The sequence below is a fragment of the Diadema antillarum genome, unplaced genomic scaffold, assembly GCF_040938485.1.
Source record: "Diadema antillarum isolate AM-2024a unplaced genomic scaffold, OU_Dant_1.0 seq00000565_RagTag, whole genome shotgun sequence".
Classification (NCBI taxonomy): Eukaryota; Metazoa; Echinodermata; class Echinoidea; order Diadematoida; family Diadematidae; genus Diadema; species Diadema antillarum.
In genome coordinates, this window is record NW_027271504.1 from 2,351,888 (window position 1) to 2,373,309 (window position 21,422).

A 21,422-nucleotide genomic window follows, 5' to 3' on the forward strand; every position below is an offset into this window, starting at 1 on the left:
TGTGCATGTGATTCAAATACTTTTTGAATATGTACAGTATGTGTAAATGATTTACATGTATATTTGTGTGTATTTGTGTGTGTGTGTGTGTGCATGTGTGATTGTCTCTGAATGTGTGTGTGTGTAAAGCTGTATAAATGTCTTATCATTGATGGGTTTATTTTGGTTTGGTGAAATGGGATTGTGGAGGTAGTAGTTTTAGTAATGCCTCCCTGTTAGTAATACTTCCTTCCTTGTCCCCCCCCCCCCCCCCCCCCCCCCCCCCCCCCCGTCCATTCTTTCCTGTCAGTGCTTCTGTCATGACGCAAATCCTGCCAGACAAATGACCCCCCCAAAAAAAAAAAAAAAAAATAGAAAAAATAGAAAAAATAGAAAAATATATATAAGGTGTTATAAATTTGTGAAGCTATTGACAAAACACAAGTAGAAACAAAAACAAAAGTAGATCAGAAAACAAAAAAGTTTATTGTAAGTTTATTTATTTATTATATATTTTTCATATAGGGTAGTCTCTTCATCACATGAAAACTGCTTTACAAGAGAGCCCTGCATTACAATAAAACAATTACAATGCACTTTAATATTTAGAACAATTTGTTGAACATTGAAATATTACAATCCACAATAATACAATACAAAAGTAAGAATAAGTTATAACAGTAGAAAAAAGTATAGAATTGAATATGTAGCATTGCATTGAAAAAAAAAATATATACGTGTGAAGAAGCTGAACTTACATTATTACGACAGGATGTTTTGTGGAATACACTCGCTAGACATGCATGCAGCTATTTGCCAGAATGCAAAAGCACCGAAAAGGAAGAGATAACAAATTGTATCTCTTCCTTTTCCGTGCTTTTGCATTATGGCAAAGTCGACCAATGTGAGGGGAAATACTTGAATCTTACATTATACAGAGCTGCCAAGTCTTCCGGCTTCTGCAGAATTTGTCTTTAAAGGGATGGTATAGTTTTGATTGAGATGGGGATTCAGGTTTTAACTCTTTGCAAGATAATAAGAAACCACTTTAGAAATATTAAAGAGCATACAGTTTGATGAGGTATTAAAAGCTTGTTTGATGAAAATCGGTTTTGAAATGACTGACATATCCAAAAACAAAACCAAACAGAATGGTCTTAATAAAAGGTGGGTCCACCTTTTATTAGGACCACCTTGTTTTTTTATTCCTCGGCCATGTCAAAACCAATTTTCATCAAATCAAATTTTATTTCCCCCTGGAATCATATGCTCATTAATATTTCATATAAAGTTGTTTCTCATTATCTAGCAAAAAGTTAACTTCTGAATCCCCATCTCAACTAAAACTATACCATCGCTTTAAAAAACATCAATATCTCTTTGTGTAGACCTGTATAAGAGAAAATGGAAATCATCCTGATTCAGGAACTATTTTTGCCAATAGAAATTACTTGTATTTACATGTATCTCGTTTTTGTGGAATATCTTTGATGTGGATAATGTGTGAATATTGACAGTCCTGCCTCATACAGTAGTTCAATACCAGTGCTATTCATATGTCTTTGAATGTGATTCCCTTTATTCCACACAGGTGAATCCTGTCATACCACATTGTGTCTTGTGTCATGTTTGACATTTATCAAGATACAATATTTCATGTCCTTCCTCCAGTGCATGCAGGTACAGGGTGCGTCTTATGATGATAGTTGAGCGGTTATGATTGCATTTTCTCCTTTTTAATCATGGTGTTTTTTGTTTCTTGTGTGTGTGTGTGTGTGTGTGTGTGTGTGTGTGTGTGCGTATATGTGCAAGTTTGTGTTGACAACTTATAGTCATCTTGCAGAAGAAGAGCAATTTCAAAAATTTCTCAGAATTCATCTTTCACAAGAAAACCACAATCAAGGTTGTGTGCTTTATGAATAGTTTTATTTCTGAGGTATAATCATGGAGCTAGCTCCATGGTATGATAGACCGTTTCTGTAATGTATTAAATTTCAAGGATGTTTCTTTTCCTGCAGGCGAGTAATGAACCGTTTTGTTCACCTGCTCCTTCCAGTGAAGTTTCTTTAGTAGGCAGTAATTCACTTTAATAGCATTTATCAATTCTTGCGAGGTAGGGCAAGCCTCCAGCAAGCCGTAGTAGTTGTTACGGCAATCTTTTGTGATCAAAGCATTCATAGAATTTGAATACATTTCAGAGATGGTCTTTTGCAGACGTGGAGCTGTAGTTTCACCCTGTGTCCCAATAAGATACATCTCTATGTTGAATGTTTGAACATTGATTTTGATATAAGATAAGTGATATGATATTTGTTCCATCATGTTTTAAAATATTGGCAAAATAATGCCTCTCCTACAATGTCTTATATGTCATTTAAATGGTGATGATGTAATCGAATCCTTTTTTTTTTAAAGCATGTGGACAAAACAAATGTCCATGATGTGGACAATAAATGAAATAAAATGAAAATGTGATATTAGTATAATATAATGTCACTAGTAGATAAAGTCTGAGGCAAAAAAAAAATAAAGAGCTCAGTTATTAAGAACACTCACACGATTGATGCTTTCTTGACAATTAATGGAGAATACAAAAATCTGTGAATTTCACCACAGACGTTCCTGTCCGCGTTACAACGTTTATAATGACAGGAGAATGCATATATCGTGGCTCTGTGGTGATGGATAACTCTTATGAGCATCAGTACAGCGGTATCAATCATACAGGGCCGAATAAGGTCGCGCGGGATGTGGTTCCTTTTGATCGGTACCACAGCTGGGCTGGTCGTACCCTGGCCTCCACAAATATTGACAGTGGGGAATGCCTGGTTGAGAGGAAAGTTTGCCGATATTGGGGGAGGAAAACCTGATTAAACGCAAACAACCATGTTGGGTCGGTGCAAATGATTGCATATATACACGTTGGAGCAAAGTGGAATTGAAGGAACATATTCTGATGATTGGAATTATACAACAGGGCAAGAAAGAGCACTGGATGTACAGAGCTGTATAGACACAGTGGTATGAGGACAGAGAGAAAGATACATGTAGATAAGTTAATGAATAAATAGCATGATAGATCAATAGACATGTTACAGGGGACCACAGGGTTAATTCAATGAAGACTTTCATTTAGTTTAGCCAATGAAATATCTCTAGCATGGTTAGGATTTCTGTGGAGAGAATACCAAGAAGAAGATACACATTGTGTTTACAGAATTTATTGAGTACCTGTATTATAATTTCCAAGTGTGACTTTTATCTATGAAGTGTATTTGAATGAACGCTTTGTACTTCAATGCTTATTGCTTTTAAATTATCAGGTCTGCTTATCAATAATGGAAGAGCGCAGGGGTGGATCCAGGAATTCTGTGGGGGGAGGGGGGGGCACTGACAAAGATGGTTTCTGTAAAAATACGAAATTAAAAAGGGGGCGGAGGTGCCTCCTTTCATTTTTGTCCCCGCCGAACGAGTTCGAGCAGGGGACTACATATGTATGAAACGGGCTCCGTACGTGTGTGTGTCTGTGTGTCCGTCCGTCCGTCCGTACGTCTGTGCGTTCGTGTGTGATCAAAATGTTCAATTTGCTGCTTCTCTGTCATTTATGAGCCAATTTTAATTCTGTTTGCTTTATATGATAGCACTACATGGGAGCTTTGAAACTTCTACACAGAATTTCAGTTGTGACCTTTGACCTTGACCTTTGACCTATATTGTACATTTTGCTTCAAAATGCTACTCCTTTGCCATTTCTAACCCGATTTTGATTCCGTTTGCTTTATGTGATGGCACTAGGTGAGGGCTTCAAAACTTCTACACAGAATTTTGACCTTTGACTTCTTTGACCTTTGACCTTGATTTTTGACCTATATTGTACATTGGCTACAAAATGCTACCCCTTCGCCATTTCTAACCCAATTTCGATTTCGTTTGCTTTATGTGATGGCACTAGGTAAGGGCTTCAAAACATCTACACAGAATTTTGACCTTTGACTTCTTTGACCTTTGACCTTGATTTTTGACCTATATTGTACATTTTGCTACCAAATGCTACTCCTTCGCCATTTCTAACCCGATTTCAATTCCGTTTGCTTTATGTGATGGCACTAGGTGAGGGCTTCAAAACTTTTACACAGAATTTTGACCTTTTACTTCTTTGACCTTTGACCTTGATTTTTGACCTATATTGTACATTGGCTACTAAATGCTACTCCTTCGCCATTTCTAACCCGATTTCGATTCCGTTTGCTTTATGTGATGGCACTAGGTGAGGGCTTCAAAACTTCTACACAGAATTTTGACCTTTGACTTCTTTGACCTTTGACCATGATCTTTTTACCTATATTGTACATTTTGCTACTAAATGCTACTTCCGGCGGGGACATATATGACGCACCGCGTAATTTCTACTTTTCCTTGTTTATTTTCATTTCGTCTGTTTTAACAAAAATAAAGATGGGCGCACGCCCGGTGCCCCCCACCCTCGGATCCGCCACTGGAGCGTCGGCTACATGCATGTATACATACAGTTGGTCTAGACTAGCATATCATGCATGCGCAAGTGGTAGTTGTGACTGGGCGCATGGAGGGGCCAGCAATATACATGTAATAGTGCCCTATGTAAATATCACTTGTAACAAGTGATGTATCACCATGGGGCATGAACTTGGCAAAATACTGCACAAAAGTTGTCCGTTTGTGGAGTCGGTAGGTACTTTTTAGATGTAAAGGCTGTTCTGATATGTGTATGACTGGTGTATCTATCATTCTACTGAGTAAAAAACAGTCCATGCTCAGTGGTATCCTTTAAAGTTGTAAAAAAGAGAACCCAGAAAAATAGAAATGTAGCAAAAAGGAAATGTCCATGAAAAGTTTATAGAATATTGGCTCATGCTCTATAATCTTTAGAATGTTGTGAAATGTTAGTTTAATGTTACAGGTAAAAAATCTGAATGCTGATTTATGATATTATTAGCAGGCTCAGAATTATTTTGAGGCTCTGCAATGCTACACCTTTGATGAATTAACTATCTCGCTGAGTTTGAATTACTTTTGGATGAATTGCTGCATTTGGATTGATGTCAAATTATGGAGTTTTTCATTGAATCTCAGGTTAAAGGTTATCGAGTCCCATCAAATCCCAATTTAGTAATTTCCATATTAGAACTCCTGGGCTTGATGAAGCATTCATGAATTTGATGGATGTTGAAATGCTGATCTGATATCATACATCATACACAACTGCTCAAAGGTCCAGCCACAAGGCCCTGTTTCATGAAAAGATGCAATCAAACAAAAAAACATAAATCATAAGATCAAACATGAGTCAGGTATCAGTGAATCAGAATTGAGTATTCAGTGACTTACTGTGTGTTTGATCTCAACTTTTATGCAACAGGGCCCAGGTGCTTATACTGTATACGCCATATATTTCGCGAGTCTAAATTTTTGCTAATCGGGAATCCCAATGATTTCGCGAGTGGTTACATTCGCGATAGTGGAGTCTTGTACTGAACGGAGAAGTGTACGTGTGTACGTCACATCCACATCGGGATCAGAGTCAATATTTTCGCTTGTCTTTGATTTTGCGAATAGCACCTGACTCGCGAAATTCGCGAAAATTAAAACCTCACGAAATATTCGCGGTATATAGTAATTGGTCTTTTAGTGCTGGCGAGCCAGCTTCACACCAAGGTCTCTGTGTCAAAGAAATGTATATCAGTTATCGCAGTTTGACTGGTGCTAATCCAGTATCTTCAGTGGAATTTATCCCTCGCATCTAATGTGTATTGTGGGTTTTCAGTGAATACAAGAAAATTAGAACAGATTGTCCTATTTTCCACTTTCTTCGCTTATCTAACGTCACCAATTTTTCTACATTGAGTGATGTTTTTGAAACTTCTGAGCAGCAGCAATATGTATATAAAAGTGTGTCATAGCACATTGCAAAATGTATAATGTGAGTGTATAGATGTGTGTTTGTGTATGAATATATGTATAGTAGTCTGTTCCATATGTGTTATCATTGCTTGTGTTCAATAACACATATTTATGTGAGATACAGAGGCCCGTATTCTGCTAAAAACTTAGACCCGAGTTTAAACCCACGCTTGGGTCTAAAGTGGGTCTTTGGGGTTTAAACCTGGGTTTAAACCACCAGTTTAGACCCAGGTTTAAACCCAGGTTTAATTTGTATTCTACTAAGTCCAGATGTGGTCTAAATTGGGTTTAAATTAAACCTACCCAGGAGGAGGTTTATTTCGAGTTTAAATCGAGTCTAACGATGACTGGTAAGGGTACCAGCACACAGATCAATGCCAAAATGGCACAAAACGAGTGGCTGGCTGGATACACTGCAGCTAGCTTGCCGGCCACACGTGTGTACACACAAGATACGCCTACTACTGGTACTAGCGTTAGATCCACGGTACTTGTACACTTAACAAGTTAGAAGAGACTCGAGATCTAAATGTTAGAAATACTACTACTACCTAGTATTACACGTACTAATACGTTAGTCTAGACTTTACGATGAAAATAACCTGAAGACTAGACCAAGAACTCAATGTAACTGTTAGGACTAGAGGTACCTAGAGCCTGCAGATGAGGTCGATTTGGCATAGATAGACTAGATCAAGAACCTAGATCGTAGGACTAACGTTAGGACTAACGGTGTTAGGAGTAGGGTCCTACTAACGTTAGTAGATCCTATTCGAGTAGCTAGAGTACATTATTGTAACGTTAGGACTAACGTAAGATTTATTAAAAGTTAGGTTAGTGTGGTACGGTCCCGTCGGTAGGTAAAATCTACTTTTAACAGTTAATTATAATATCGAGACAGGGTTGATATAGGCCTAGATCTATTTCTAAATTTTAGAATGGTTTCCATTTTTATTAACTGACAATCTTAAGAGAAAAGCTTTTATTCAATTTCCTACCTCAAAGTCCTGGTTTGATCAATCGCCAATCCATTCCGAATTATTCACGATTCAATCGACCTAAAAAGCCATGTCCCATCCAGCGCACACAGCAACTGTGCCGCCGGCCGGCGCGGCGCGATGACTCTGCTGGTAACTGAGCATTCAAAGCTAGCTAGCTAGCCAGGAATATAATAGCGCTACGCTATAGTACGCTTACCATGTATCCTGTGATGTGCGTCGCACACGTACACAAACTGTACAGTAATGTACAGTGCTTCACGAGTCGTCGCAAGCAAAAGTACAGCATGCCCTTATTCGACACAAATACCCGTAAAAACTATTCAAAATCCAAGAAAGTCACGCTCATGTGGCTGATACACTGCCAATAATAAATTGAAGTGGATTTGTGGAGAGAAAAGTACTCAGAGAGGGAGAATTTCTTCTTCCAAAGAGGGCACCATGGTGGCTTGACCCAAGACTATTTCGGGTTTAATTCAAACCCGAAATAGACTTGGGTTTAACTAAACCTAGCTAGCAGAATACAAAATTAAACCTCGGGTCTAGCTAAACCATAGGTGAGTCTAAAATGGGTTTAAACCTTGGTCTACAGTAGAATACGGGCCAGAGTGTTTTTGTTTACTAGTAGATCAACTGTCTGTAATCAATTCAGCAAGAACAGAGCTTACTGTTGGATGGCTACTGTGTGAGTGCAGTCGACCATACACGAGGAAGTGTCCCATTTCCTGCGATTTGCGAGAGTTTTTGGTCTCCAGTTGTCATCCCAAAGCTTAGCGGTGTGCCGAAAATAGCCGGGCTTCCGAGCTCTCCACGCTCCCACCCTGTCGACATATATGTGGCTTGTTCTTGTATTCTATCACTTTGTTGCTGTGACACCAACACTAGTTATTTGTTTTGAGTGTGCAGAGGCTGTTGGGAGCTATATTCCGGTGTGTGCAGGAGTCTCCTGTAGTCATCAAGATTGATTATTTTGATCCTCAACCTCCACTTTGCTGGAGTGAGTGTACAGTAGCCTTTGGCTGTCCTTCCCTTTGCAGTTATTTATGGCATGTCATTGTTGTGTTGCTGTAGTCACATGCACAGCTTTTTTTTTTTTTTTCTCAGTCTAATAGAAATATTTTGCTCTTTTCCCAGGATGCACTTTTCATATGTAGATAGGAAGATGTTAAGATTTATGTGGGCAAATCATAAAATGTTATAAACCCTGTTCATGAGCAGTTGATTCTAGGTCAACCTCATTTAAGGTGCCTACCCATAGGCCCAAACTAAATCGGTATACAGCTGTCCGTAGCTTGTTGACATTCAGGAAGAGAAATATACATAATGCTTTGAGCAGTTCATTCAACTGCCATATGAACTTCAGCAAAGTGCCACTGGCATTCAGTGCATTAGGTAGACAAAACCTTTTACATGTATTTTACTTTTTGCAAGACTTGGCTCCTCACAAAATGTGCAAAAGTTTCATGCACGTGAAAATTTCTTGTTTTACACTAATGTCTTGTACATGTTGACCATAAACCTCTGTGTACGCTCTGAAAATACATGTGTAAGGTCCGTCCAACTGAGATAGGATGATTTGCTGTGATTTGGAAGACAAGCTACAGTTTGTCCCCACTCAGGCCCACAATTCTCCTCAGCCAAAAAGAAAAAAAAGCCTGTCCCACTGAAGCGGGGATGATTGTACAATGTACTTTGGCAGAAGAGGCTCATAACTGTCCTGATCCACAGGTCTCCCTCACAGGCAGGGTTCCCTGCCTATCTCTCGCTAAAGTGGGAGTGACTGTACTTCACAGAAAAAGTTTGGGCCGCTCTGACTCACTTGGGACTGAGAGGCGGTGGGTTTATTCATGTGACGGAGCCACAACCTGTATTGGAAAGAATTAGGATGAATGAGGGGACGATAGTGTGTAATGGCAGTGATTAAGAAACAGTGTGTTCAGTTGAGAAACAGAAGGGCAGTAATGCTATGATTCAGATAGGCCTTCTATATTAAGTCAAATCAAATACATTGTACCTATGAATTGATAGGCATTACCCTGATTGGTGCTGCCTGCTTGAGGGCAACATCCTTTCTTATAGTTGGCACTGCATATAAATATTGTGTCCCTTTAACCCGTTCCATACTGAATTCTGAAATGCTAAAATTAGACTTAATACGCAGGCCGCCGGGTTCGGGTTAAGATGTTCTGCTTGAATAACATGTGGCCCAAGACTCAGAAGCATACTGCATTGTGTCCCTCTAAATGTTAGAATAATTCTCTTAATTTGTAGGTTATGATTACAGTACAACATGAGAGTAATTCAAAGAAGTTGACATCAAGTGCAAGCTGCAACCTCCAGAAAATTAGGCATTTTGAGAAAAAGATAATCCCCTGAAAGATATGCCATACCTTCGTTTTTTTCTGCATTAATAGATGATGATGTCACAATATGCATTATTACATTCCAATGCACTTGAAAGGTACATAGGCCATGACCCAGAAGTTCAATGGCGACAGGTACTTCATTCATAGAATGGCTTGGAATGTTCAAACATACCAAGCCCTTAAAGGGGCACATTGTGTTCAGAGAGTGTCATACAAGTAGCTCACAAATATTTTCAGTGAGTTCATTTTGATGGAAAACTGTCCCAATGTTGTTGTTTGTGATAAATTGCCCAATTCCTCTGATCTATGCAACAAATTTGTATCCAGACTTATGAAAATTACACTTTTTAGACCAGCAGAAGATTATTTGTCGTAGAGCTCTTTCAATATTCATGAATCTGTAGTAATGATATATTACAACTGATTGAATTTTTATTTGCATAGTATTTATAATGTGTAATACTGAAATCCGGAATATCAACATTTTGTTAAAAAAAATAATATTTAATTCTTATCTTAATTTGTACCTACACATATTTAAAAGTGTGAAGAAGTCTTTTTTCTTTCCAATTTCCAAAGTAGTGGTATGACTGTATGCATGCTGCTTTTAGTAAAGCATTTCTGCAATGTATTAAAATTCAATGCATGACCAAAAGACTAGCTTAACAACCACAGAGCTTGCCTAGCTACAACTGAGAAATGATAAGTGAATTCCTGCCTTAAAAATGAACAACAACAACAACAACAACAACAACAACAACAACAACAACAACAACAACAAAACATCTGTTTTGTGGCATGAAACTTTCGTGAATTGCCAGTGATGGCATTCAATACATTATGTAGACAAACATTTTTGCTTGCATCTTACTTTCGCGAATCTTGGCTCATCATAAAATTTGTGAAAGTTTCCAGCGTGCCAAAATTTCTTGTTTTACAGTACGGTATACTGTGCTGAACCTTGCTACAAGCAAGTATAATGCTTTCTTCATCAATTCATGCATGCAAGGAGCACAACGTATCAGAAGACAGCCTTCCCCCTGAATATGAGGGCTGCAACCTTTATAAAAGTCATCACGACTCCTCCATTATTGACTTTGGCCTGTGTCTGGTGCGGTTCTGCAGTGCCACCCATAAGGTCTCAACTTCCTTGTAATGCTTTACTGTCAGTCTGCATGTCGAAATGTCACAGGTATACCCCCTGTAAATCTGTGTATAGGACTTTGCCCTGTATTAGAAAAAAAGTTAACTTGATTGAAAAACAACGACAACAACCCCCCAAAAAACAAAACAAAACAAAACAAAACAAAAACAACACAAAACTGAAATGGAAGTAGCTTGAAGGAAGAGGTGACCCTGGATGAACTGTAATAAATATGTCAGCACAAAGTAGATTTCAGCGTAGATATAGGACTTGAGCAGCAGTGATTTTAAAATGTGATACAGTGACCTTTCTGTATTTTGAGGCTCTACCAAAAAAAAAAAACCGAACAAAACAAAAAACAAAAAGCAAAACAGAAAGTAAAAATCAATAACACACAGAAAGCAAAAATGAAAGAAAAAACCAACAACAACCGTTATATAATTTTCACCTGGTGCTATGCCGTGATATCTACTTTTACAAATTTATACATTTTACCTGAATGAAATCAAGGTCCGAATGAATAAAACTTTTGACATCATGACACGTTCTTGAAGTATTCTCAGTCATATATTTTTTTATACCTTAATGAAAATTCTTACTGCCTCCCTTTACAGGTAAAAGTGAAACAAACAGAAAGTTGAATCCGAGAAAGGAATATATACAAAACTCTCCTTTTTGTTTGATTTTATTTGATTTTAATCACTAGCTGGATTTTGTAATACATTGTACAGGTGTTGTTCGTGTTTATTGTACATAGGTAATCCTGCCCCTCCTCCCCCCCCCCCCCCCCCCAATGAGAAAAAGAAACCCCAAAATACAATCTCAAGCATATTTCATGTCCTTGTATAGATTTCGTTCATCACACCTTGGTATGTCTTCCGTAACCAGTATTCTTCGTTTTTGTCACAAGTATCAGTTCACACGGTTCATGGATACAGCTAAAGGATGCTGTCTATATAGTTGCGTGTGATTATGTGTGCGTGCGTACCTTGAAGCAATCGATGAGTGGAATGAGTCACTCAGTGTCTGCAGGTTATTAACATGCGCCGTCTGGGGTGGGGATCACTGTAAACAGTCTCCTTGCACCTGGAGATCAACAGAGTTTTACACTACACAAAATGTTTGCATGAAATCACATCATCTGTTGACTGCTTTGTATCCAGAACCATGATGCTATGCAGACATTGAAAGTTGTCTCCTCACAGACTTGCTTACTGTAAGCAACATTTTATACAATGGCTGTATCACACACCCTATTGCTAGATAATCTAGCAAGCAACATTTCATATACTGGTATGATTTTACAAAAATCAGTCGGAAAACACCTCTTGACCAAAATTGGCCAAATATGATTTAAAAACCATGTTTAGAGGAAACTTGTTTCGAGTGAGCATTCGCACGCATATTGTACCAACATCACTACATTAACATGAAACATGCTTCTGAATATATGTTTGTAAGCAAGTGCTATGGTAAGTCTGAAACTGCCCCCAAGCCAGCAGTCGGCATCATTAAGTGGGTGGGGATGTTTTGGATGCCATGCTGAGGGTTCTGACCCAGTTGGTGGGAAGATGTGGTGGGAGAAGGAGAAGAAACTGAGATGTGAGGAGACAGGGATTGGATGTGGAGACTGTATTGAGGAGAGAGAGTCAATTATCCTCCTAATTGTTTAAAGGAGGACTGCAGGCCATGTTCGTAAAGTCATCCGAGCTTAAAGATATGGTTCTCTCATCTGTGATTGATGCACCTGTTGCAATGACATGGTGACCATAATGACAATAAACCCATTTCAGATGGATGCTTCTGACTGTACACTTGTGGAAGGGAAATTGGCTCATACAGTGGACAGAGTATCAAACCAGGGAGGTGTTAAGAGAAAGAGTGAAATCTCTTTGTAATTTATGCAAATTTATGCATAGGTTCTATAGCATGAAAATATGATTAATTGACAGTGTAAATGGAATGCAGATGACTGTACAGATGTACACGTATTATGTCCACACATTTTGGCCGTAATATTTTCCCTTTCTGGCAAAAAGCTAGTGTCTATTTTCAGTTCAGAGTAGGTGAGTTCTTGGCCAAGTTGTCTGACACAGAAAACCTCTGTCTCAGAAACTCAAATGCTCTAAATTTAACATAGGCTTGGCGTGCTTCATTGCAGATAGAGTATATGCTGTTAACTATCAAGTTCCCCCCAATCATTGACATGCATCCAAGGCTTATTTGGTATCATCGTGGGTTTATCTCTCCTACGCAACATCTTTAGAAAGGAGGAACATCATTCAGTTTCATGTTCACTAAGTACTTTCATTGAAGAAACCAGGTTCTGCAGTTGACATTTTACTTGCGATGATCTCTATCTTTGCTGTATACTTGTGGATAGACTGTACAGTCTGTGTTTCTATAAATAGCTGTTTTATAGTTTACATGATATTTGGAGTGAATAGAAAATGAAAGGGGTTATATTGTATTTCAGTTACAGAAAAATCTGTTCATTTTCTTCTGGCTTCAGAAGTGAGAGAATACATTCAGATGATTTTTTTTTTCTCTCTTCTTATGTTCAACTGATAACAATTGAACAGTTAAACTGTTAAAGGGATAGTACAGTATTGGTGGAGATGAAAATTGGGCTTTAACTATATTTGCAAGATACCAAGAAAACACTTATGAAATAATACAGATCATACCATTTTAACAGGAATTCAAAGTTTATTTGATAAAAATCGGGTTCGGAATAGCTGAAACATCCAAAAACAAAGTAAAACAAAATGATCGTAATAAAATGTGGGTCCCACACTTTATTAGGATCACTCTGTTTTGGATATCTCGGCCATTTAAAAAACAATTTTCATCAAATAAATATTAGATCCCTCTTGGAATTACATACTCTTTCATATTTTATAAGAGGTTTCTCACTATCTCACCAAAAATGATAAAAAACCTGAAGTTATAGCTCAACCAAAACTATATGATCCCTTTAAACAATATTCATGGTATGCAGAACAAGTGTAGCCTCCGTTTATAGTCCGTACGTTTTTAGCGGAGACCACAGCATTCACATTGGGTTTTTTTTTCTGAAAACGTGGGGGGGGGGGGGGGGGGAGGGAGTGAAAGAGCAGAGAGGGAGTACATCAACCTGTATATACATTGTACTTAGGTACTTAGTATGAATCCATAGCCTGAATGCAGTGAAAGTTCTCCACGTCCTATAAGTGCTATGGCGTGTCTGCTTGGTCCAAAATCTGTACTGAGGCGATACTTACTACGTACAGATCCCCAAATTTTGCTCACGTTTTTGCAAGTAGACAGCATGCACTTGCAAGTACGGCGGGTTGTGACCGAGGCTTGACATACTGATACTTGAAATGCAGTTCTGTAGCACAACTGAGTTCCGGAAAATTTTGAACAACTAATTGTATTCCTAGTTTCACATGTGACTTGATATGAATAGAAAGACTTTAGCACTTAGTGGTTTGTGGTCATACTCCCTTTCGAAATAATTAACGTTGGCTTTGGTACTTTGCAGAAACCATTATCAGAAGAACTGCAAGTGAATCTGATATGTTTCAGTATACTGTTGTTTGCCTGTGTGCCTATCTGCCTAGTAGGATGATGGAGGCTTTATAGGTTGTTCAACTTGTCCATTCATCATCTGCCTATCCACGTGTCATTGCACTTAAGGGGAAAATAAAGAAATGCTATGAATTTTCTGATCATGCATGCTACATTTAAGGAGAAGATGAGCTGATTAGATTTTTGGCTGAAAATTCCTCATGGTCAAAGGTCAAAGGTCCCTGAACTTTGGCTAACAACTTTGTTTTCAGCTGTAGCTTCATCTGAGAATGACCAGTGGTGATAAATTTTCAGGAAGGGTAAATCAGGAGTAAATTGATACTATCTGGTAAAAAGGATAGAAATTGATGAATAAGTTGGTTCAATGAATGCCTGTGTGGTCAGCGGTCAAGCTAAAAAAAATTATAAAAATTTAGATATAATTGTTTTCTGGCCATAGATTCCATTGGTAGATCTAGGGCCCCATTTCATACAGTTGTAAAGCTCTTTTAATCATAAGTTGCAGTATCTATGGCAGCAGCGATGCAGCTGCCATTCAGATTTTATTGTTGGAGTCATTACCATGGTAACTGCAGTCAAAGCTACTTTCACCTATTTTAAACCCCTTTATGAAGTGGGCACCAGTGATGATCTTTGTTGTAATAAAAAGAAAAATACTGGTTAAATATTTCCTTTCAACAGAATCCTTGTTCAGTGGGCAAAATCAATGAACTTTATCACAATGGAAATGGATCTAAGGGCCGTTTGCATACATATACATCTTCTTGCAGATAGTGATTATCTTTTGCGCCGTATGTCTAGTGAGTCTAATTGTTGCGAATCGGGACTTCTCGAAAATTTTGCGGGTGATTAAATTCACGATCATGGAGTACAGTAATGCATGGAAAAGTGTATGTGTACACTTAGCATTCACATCAGGATCAGATTTAATATTTCTCATGCATCGTTACATTTGTTATTAGCACCCAACTCGCGAAATTTGCGGAAATAAAAATTCTGCGAAATACATGACGTTTACAGTGCCTGAGTAGTATTAGTAGAGGCATCACAGTGGACTGTCGGTGGCAGTTTAATTATTCTATGCGGTAGTTAAAGATGGCAGAGTGCATTTCAGATAATTGATTACACACCCATCATAACTAGGTTTAACTTTTATGAGGTCACCTATTCAAGTCTTGTGATCAATGAATGTCTGATATCAGAATGGTACAGTTTTTTTGTAGTACACAGTTTATCTTTCTTCTATATAGACTTAACACCATGAGATCTTACTTTTTTTTAAAATTTGAATGCAGTCATATTCACTTCGTTTATAACTGTATTAACTGTTCTAATGCTGTCTGCCAGTGTGTACTTAAAGTTTACGTGCAAGTGACAGTGAGCTTGAGTCTGGCCATTTGAACGTTTTGTGACATTTGGTCCCTTGCAAATAAAGTTATTGCATTACTGGGACGAATTTGAGAAAATACATAGCGACAGATGTAGGCAGGTTGCCTGTGTGGACAGGAAGCCCCATTCTAGACAGACATTACTGTATTCGTACATCCCAAAGTCCTCTACGGTGTTAAAACCAAGGAGTGTAGTAACTCCTTCGTGAATCTGACCAACCTGTGGGCACCTGTGCTAGCAGGAATGTGATCTCCAGTTACAAGTACAATTAAAGAATATGTACAACAGGGGACCTTTTCTGAGGGGCCTATCAAAGAGTTAGGGAGGCCTATTCCTCCTCCTGCCCCACCCCCACCCCCACCCCCATACATTGGCTGTACACAAACACTTCTGCAACTTTGTTTTAGAACTAGTTTACAACATTTTTCGAAAGATATGAAGACGCATTTAAATATGTGAACATTAGTGAATATGTTGTGTTTTGGCAGAAATGAAATGGAAAACGAAAAATACATTACACTGTGGGAAATCCTCACTTGTATGTAAAAAGAGTGAATGACCCAAAATGTATTCAGTGTGATGCAGCAGATCTGATTTGGTTTTCAATACATTATCATCGCATGACAGTCTGTTTTGATCTGTGGAATATCCCAAACAGTGAAGTCCTTGCTTCTCATACTTTATTTTTTCTTGTCCCCTTTGTGTGTGTGTGTGGCCAGGAACTGGACGCCCTGCCCGGAGATACCAAGTGGCTGGACGTCATCGAGAAGGACCTGGACCGACAGTTCCCGTTCCACGAGATGTTCGCCAAGAAGGGGGGCAACGGACAGCAGGATCTCTTCCGCATCCTCAAGGCCTACAGCATCTACAACCCACGGGATGGCTACTGCCAGGGGCAGGCACCGGTTGCCGCAGTCCTGCTGATGCACATGCCTGCAGAGGTAGGGATGAAGAAAAATGTGACACTCAAACTGTTTCTATTCTTCTCCTTCTTCTTCTTCTACTACTACTTCTTTTTTGTCTTCTTTTATGTGTGGTTACCTTCTTGTTTTTGTTTTTCTCCTTATATGTCGCCATTACTGTTGTCTTCTGTATTTTTCCCCCCTCTCTTCCACCACCTCTTTCTTCTTCGTCTTTTTCTGCATTTTGTTTTTCTTCTTCTTCTATGGCTTCGTTGCTGTTCTACATCTTATTCCTCTCTTCCTTTTAGTCCTGTTTCTTCTACTGTAAACGCAGAAATGTTTGCGGTTCATTAATTTTTGCCTACTTCGTGCTACGTCTGGCTAGCGTGAATTCTAAAACCCAAGAAATATCTTCACAATTTTCTGTGCGCGTTGTAAGTGGGTTGACAATTGCGCAGCGTGAATTCAACAACCCATGAATATGTTTTGAGCCACTCAAAGGGAAAAATTGATAACGCAAAAATATCAATGTTTACAGTATATCTTTTTCTTCCTCTTTTCCTCCTCCTCCTTTTCCTCTTCTTCCTTTTCTCATTCTTCTGTTAAGATGAATCGACAAAAGGAAAGAAGAGAGGCATATGTAATTTTACTCGTGATTCTCTTCCCCCCACTCCTAGTCTACTACAGGGAGAGTCATGGAACCCATCAGGTTAAACACGCTGTGCGTGATTATCATCATCAGTATCATCTTTACATCATCACCATCATTATAAGATTGGCATGAAATAGGCTGAAAGGGAAGGGACAAGAAAAATGAGACATGTAATGTATACAGGTAGACGTAAAACACTTGACACTCGCTTCAAGAGATTGAAGTGTAATTGCATGTATTGTGGCAGCATTATAGAGAGATACCAAAGTTCTATCCATTACAGGACTGGAAGTTGGTGCTTAATGAGCCATTATTTAGCCAAGAGTCGGTACCAAAGACATGAATGCGAGTGAAACAAAGTCAGGTATCAGTGGAGGCTATTCCTGCAAAGACTTGCTGTGGATGCTAGAAAGTAAAAGCACATCTGTGTTTGTGTGCATGGTCTATCTTTTCAATCACACAATGAATCTAATGTCAGAAACCACTGGATGTCACTGGAGACACAGCAGTGTTAGCCTATTGGTAACTCCCAAGCTGTTGGCCTTTTGTTTCCCAATTCACCTACAAGTGTACACAATGTCAACCTCAGAGACATGACATTCACGAGTAGATTGCTCTTGATAATGAGATATCAAAAGCTTGTGTAATTCCAGACTACACTTCAGATGCAAAATTACGTCTCTGAAGATCTGGGACATTTGCAACTCCAACAACAGTGATATACATGTAGTAATGATAAGAGCTTCAGATACATATATACCTTCATCGCTTTTCTGTACCACACACAACTGCAACACATAACACAATTTTACTGTGGTACTGCCAGGTTTTGTTTGTTCTGAGGTGGACCGACTTCAACTGGTCACTAGAAAAAAAAAATGCATACCGCCCCCATGTTATTTCCATCCCACGCTGAAGCATAGATTTAGAATTGTAGACAAATAAATGGAGAGATGACTCTTTAACCCGTTGAGGACAGGCTGATTTTGCTGCAACACGCATTTCCCCGCAGACACTTGCCCGAGTATACTTGGGACTTGTCTTCAACGGGTTATTACTAAATAGATCCAGTGTTATTTGACAATACTGGAACAGCAGATTATAGTAGAGTTTGACAGTTTATGCAATGCAATTTGTGTGTGTGTGTGTGTGTGTGTGTGTGTGTATGCGCTCGCGCGCATGCGCATGTATGCTTGGTCATTTAATAGAGTATCTACTTTGTGTGTTCCTATTAATATTGCAGACTGTCATCACATTACCTTTTAGATGATATAGAATCACCTTGACAAAATATACCGTATATGCTGGCATATCTTATTTCAGTGTCATTTGCTCATTTCAAGCCAATACGCACCAATGGCCTCTCAATCACAGCTTCCACTTTGATGGCACTGCAGCCCTGTAGAGCTACATTCGTAGGGACATGTGCTGGCAGAAAAGTTTTTGAGAAAGAAAGTGAATGCCAATAGTTCATACTAGTAATTACTCACTGCAAAAATGAAATGTCTTTGATGAAGATAAAATCTGAAGGATGAAGAAACTTGCATGGACTTTCATAAAGGTTACAACCTCAGATTCGAGGTTGAGTTTCCCATTTTCACCGCAATTGTTATCTCGTTTTTCCCCATTTTGGGCAACAAATAAGGGCGCGGCATACCGGCAAATATGGTGGGCCCCAGTTCATAAGGTTTTAAGGTTATAACTAAAAATGCTTGTGCATATAAGATAAAAGACTTCACATATCTCTTCCTGAAATGTGCATAGCACTGAAATAAAGCTAGGGTAGGATAGATAGCTGTTTGTTTGTTTGTTTGTTTGTTTGTTTGTTTGTTTTTTAATCACTTGGCCAATTCATATTTCAGTAATGGTTGGGCTCAACAAATTTTGTGGACGAGTCAAAATTTTCACAGGATTTTTCTCTTTTTTTTGGGGGGGGGGGGGATGAGTTAAGGGGCAAGTTTGCAGACTATTAATAATGTAACTAGCAGCACCCGTGGAAATCCACGGGTCTGAGGGGTTTTATTTTTTTTCTCATAATACGATTTTGCACATTTTTATTGAAGAAATAAAAAGAAGAGTCTTCTCATTCTTTCGTTGATTGTGCTGTCTTCTAAATGACCACCCTTCCCAGAAATTTTATAATACATTTTTGTAGTATATGCCAGGCGATCCGGTCCATTAATTGGTAGGGATCATTCCCGCCACTACTTGCTTTTATTATAGAACTTGAGTTTCGAGGGGTTATTTGCACCCGTTGAAGTCCAACAGTTGTCTTGTTGCCCCTCACCCCTCACGCACACACACATTTCCACCTCCGCAGGGCAAAAAACAAAAACATTCAGGGAAAAATTACCAAAAACGCAAATGAGATTCCCCGAAAGTTCTGCCCACAGGTTGTTCCCGTCGAAACGGGAAGATATTAACACTATGACTTTGATTACCCCCTGCTCTTGCATCCACGCGGGCACCCGCGGGAATCCACGGCTGGTCTCAAGGCCTCGGTTTGTTTTGTGTTTTTTTTTTCATGTTTCTTTTCCCCACGTTATGAGAGAAAAATAAGATATTTTCGTCTTCATAATTTTGCTCCCTCCTTGTTGTTTTTAATCACCAAAACTTGGCTTGATATATCATATTAATATAGAACTACATCTGCTTCAGATTGTACATTATCATAATTAATATTAGGCCTACAATTATTGTTCCTATTATTGTTATTATTATATCATTATTATCATTATCCTTATGACTATTATTATTATTATTATTATTATTATCATTGTTATTATTTGGGGAGGGGGAGATCATAGTCATCAGGTTTAATAGGCACCCGTGGGAGTAGGTTCTCACGACCTTGTATTTTTTTTCTTTAATATTTTTCCCATGTTATGGAAGAAAGAAGAATATTATACATCACTGCATTCGTCTTCATTTGCTCCCTCTTTTTTTTTGTCACCAAAACTTGGTTTGATAGACCATAGAACCACACATTCTATTTCCACTTGCAATTTTAAAAATAGGCGGTCGGCAAAGCGAGGTTTTCCTCTACGTCCGCTCATCTTATGAATATGTATGATTACAGCAGCTCTGCAGTAAACGAATGGACACAGCTGCGCGTGTAATCTGATATGTAAGGGTACGATCGGCAAATATATTTAGCCGCGTCCTAAACAGTCTGCGTACAATGACACCGGACTTGAGAGCAAACGGCGAGCAAACTAAATGACGTACCTGAGCTGCATATAGTATTCTGCAGTTGTGCAAAATACAATTACATAACCAACGTTCGTTGTTTTCATTTGGGGACGCCAATAATGGCGAACTGTACGTAAATGCCCTTGTAGTCCATATCACGCACACACAGATTCGTGTAACCATCGTCAATACATTCAGTACACGTAACAGGCGGAGGCAAAGGTACATCACAGAACTATATACACACAGTGTAGAGTGTGTATAGAGTTCTGCGAGGTACATTGTGTGTGTGCGTGCGCGTCCGCCGGAAGATGTCAGAGATTTCGCTGCACCATCATCTTTAGTATCCCCCAGTGTCTCTGCAAGCTAAAAGATGGAAGATCGAGAAAGCAGCGAGGCCAGCGCAGGTTCCGTGAATATTGAAACGCTCGGCTCTTTCGTCACGCACAAAAATGCATTATGCATGTAGCTAATTAATTTTTCTTTTTCGTCCTCGACGTCGACACGGAGGCGGAGAGGGGACGAAACCCACGCCATTCGATGTAGGATACTCTCCTGCGGCCGACGGCACCGGTCGCAGCTGCCCGGAGCCGACGGCTCGGGAGGAGATAGAGAAACCAGCAACGCCGAAATAAAACAGGAAATACATAAGGCCGCGACAACAACAACAACTTCGAGTATTATAGTATAGGAAGTTACATCAGTGATGTTCATTTATTAGGAAAATGTACTTCATTCAGACACATGTACCCAGTTTCTGGAGAAATTGCAAATATTTGTAACTTTTTTCTAATTTAAGTGTTGTATGGTTTACTTCTAATCAAAGTAAAATACGGTGTACTGTAGCATGTACAGTTAATTCAGTGTGAAGAATAGTGCGTAAAGTACAAATATTGTGCTTTATTCACTGTAAATGCTGAGCTTGTATACTATGTATTACTGTGGTTGTGATTATCTGTATTTTTGTATGATTTTGGTGTGTAAGAAAAGGTATTGTGGATGTGTGTGTACATGTGTATTTGTGTGTGCACATTTTATGTTTGTGAGTACTGCATGTTGGAGAAGGTACACTGTATTGTGTGTATTTGTGTGCATGTGTATTTTAGCGTTTGTGCATGTTTTATGTGTGTGTGAGTATGTTGGAGTGGATATCATATATGTATATGTGTGTGCATGTGCATTATGTGTATGAGTCTGTTTTGTGTTCATGCGTCTAAGTATCTTGGAGAAGGTATAAAGAAAGACAGCTGGTAACTCGTTCCTTAGTCTCCGCTGGTTAGCCGAGCT

At 38.9% G+C, this 21,422-nt stretch overlaps 1 protein-coding gene across 2 annotated transcripts in view; it reads left to right on the top strand.

The window, feature by feature from the left end:
* LOC139735185 (uncharacterized) overlaps positions 1-21,422 on the top strand; it is a 68,284-nt gene that overhangs the window by 24,630 nt on the left and 22,232 nt on the right. For both annotated transcript variants that reach the window (XM_071645946.1, XM_071645945.1), the window contains exon 5: positions 16,109-16,330. In XM_071645946.1, the coding sequence (XP_071502047.1) occupies positions 16,109-16,330 (222 nt within the window). The remainder of the gene's footprint in view (positions 1-16,108; positions 16,331-21,422) is intronic.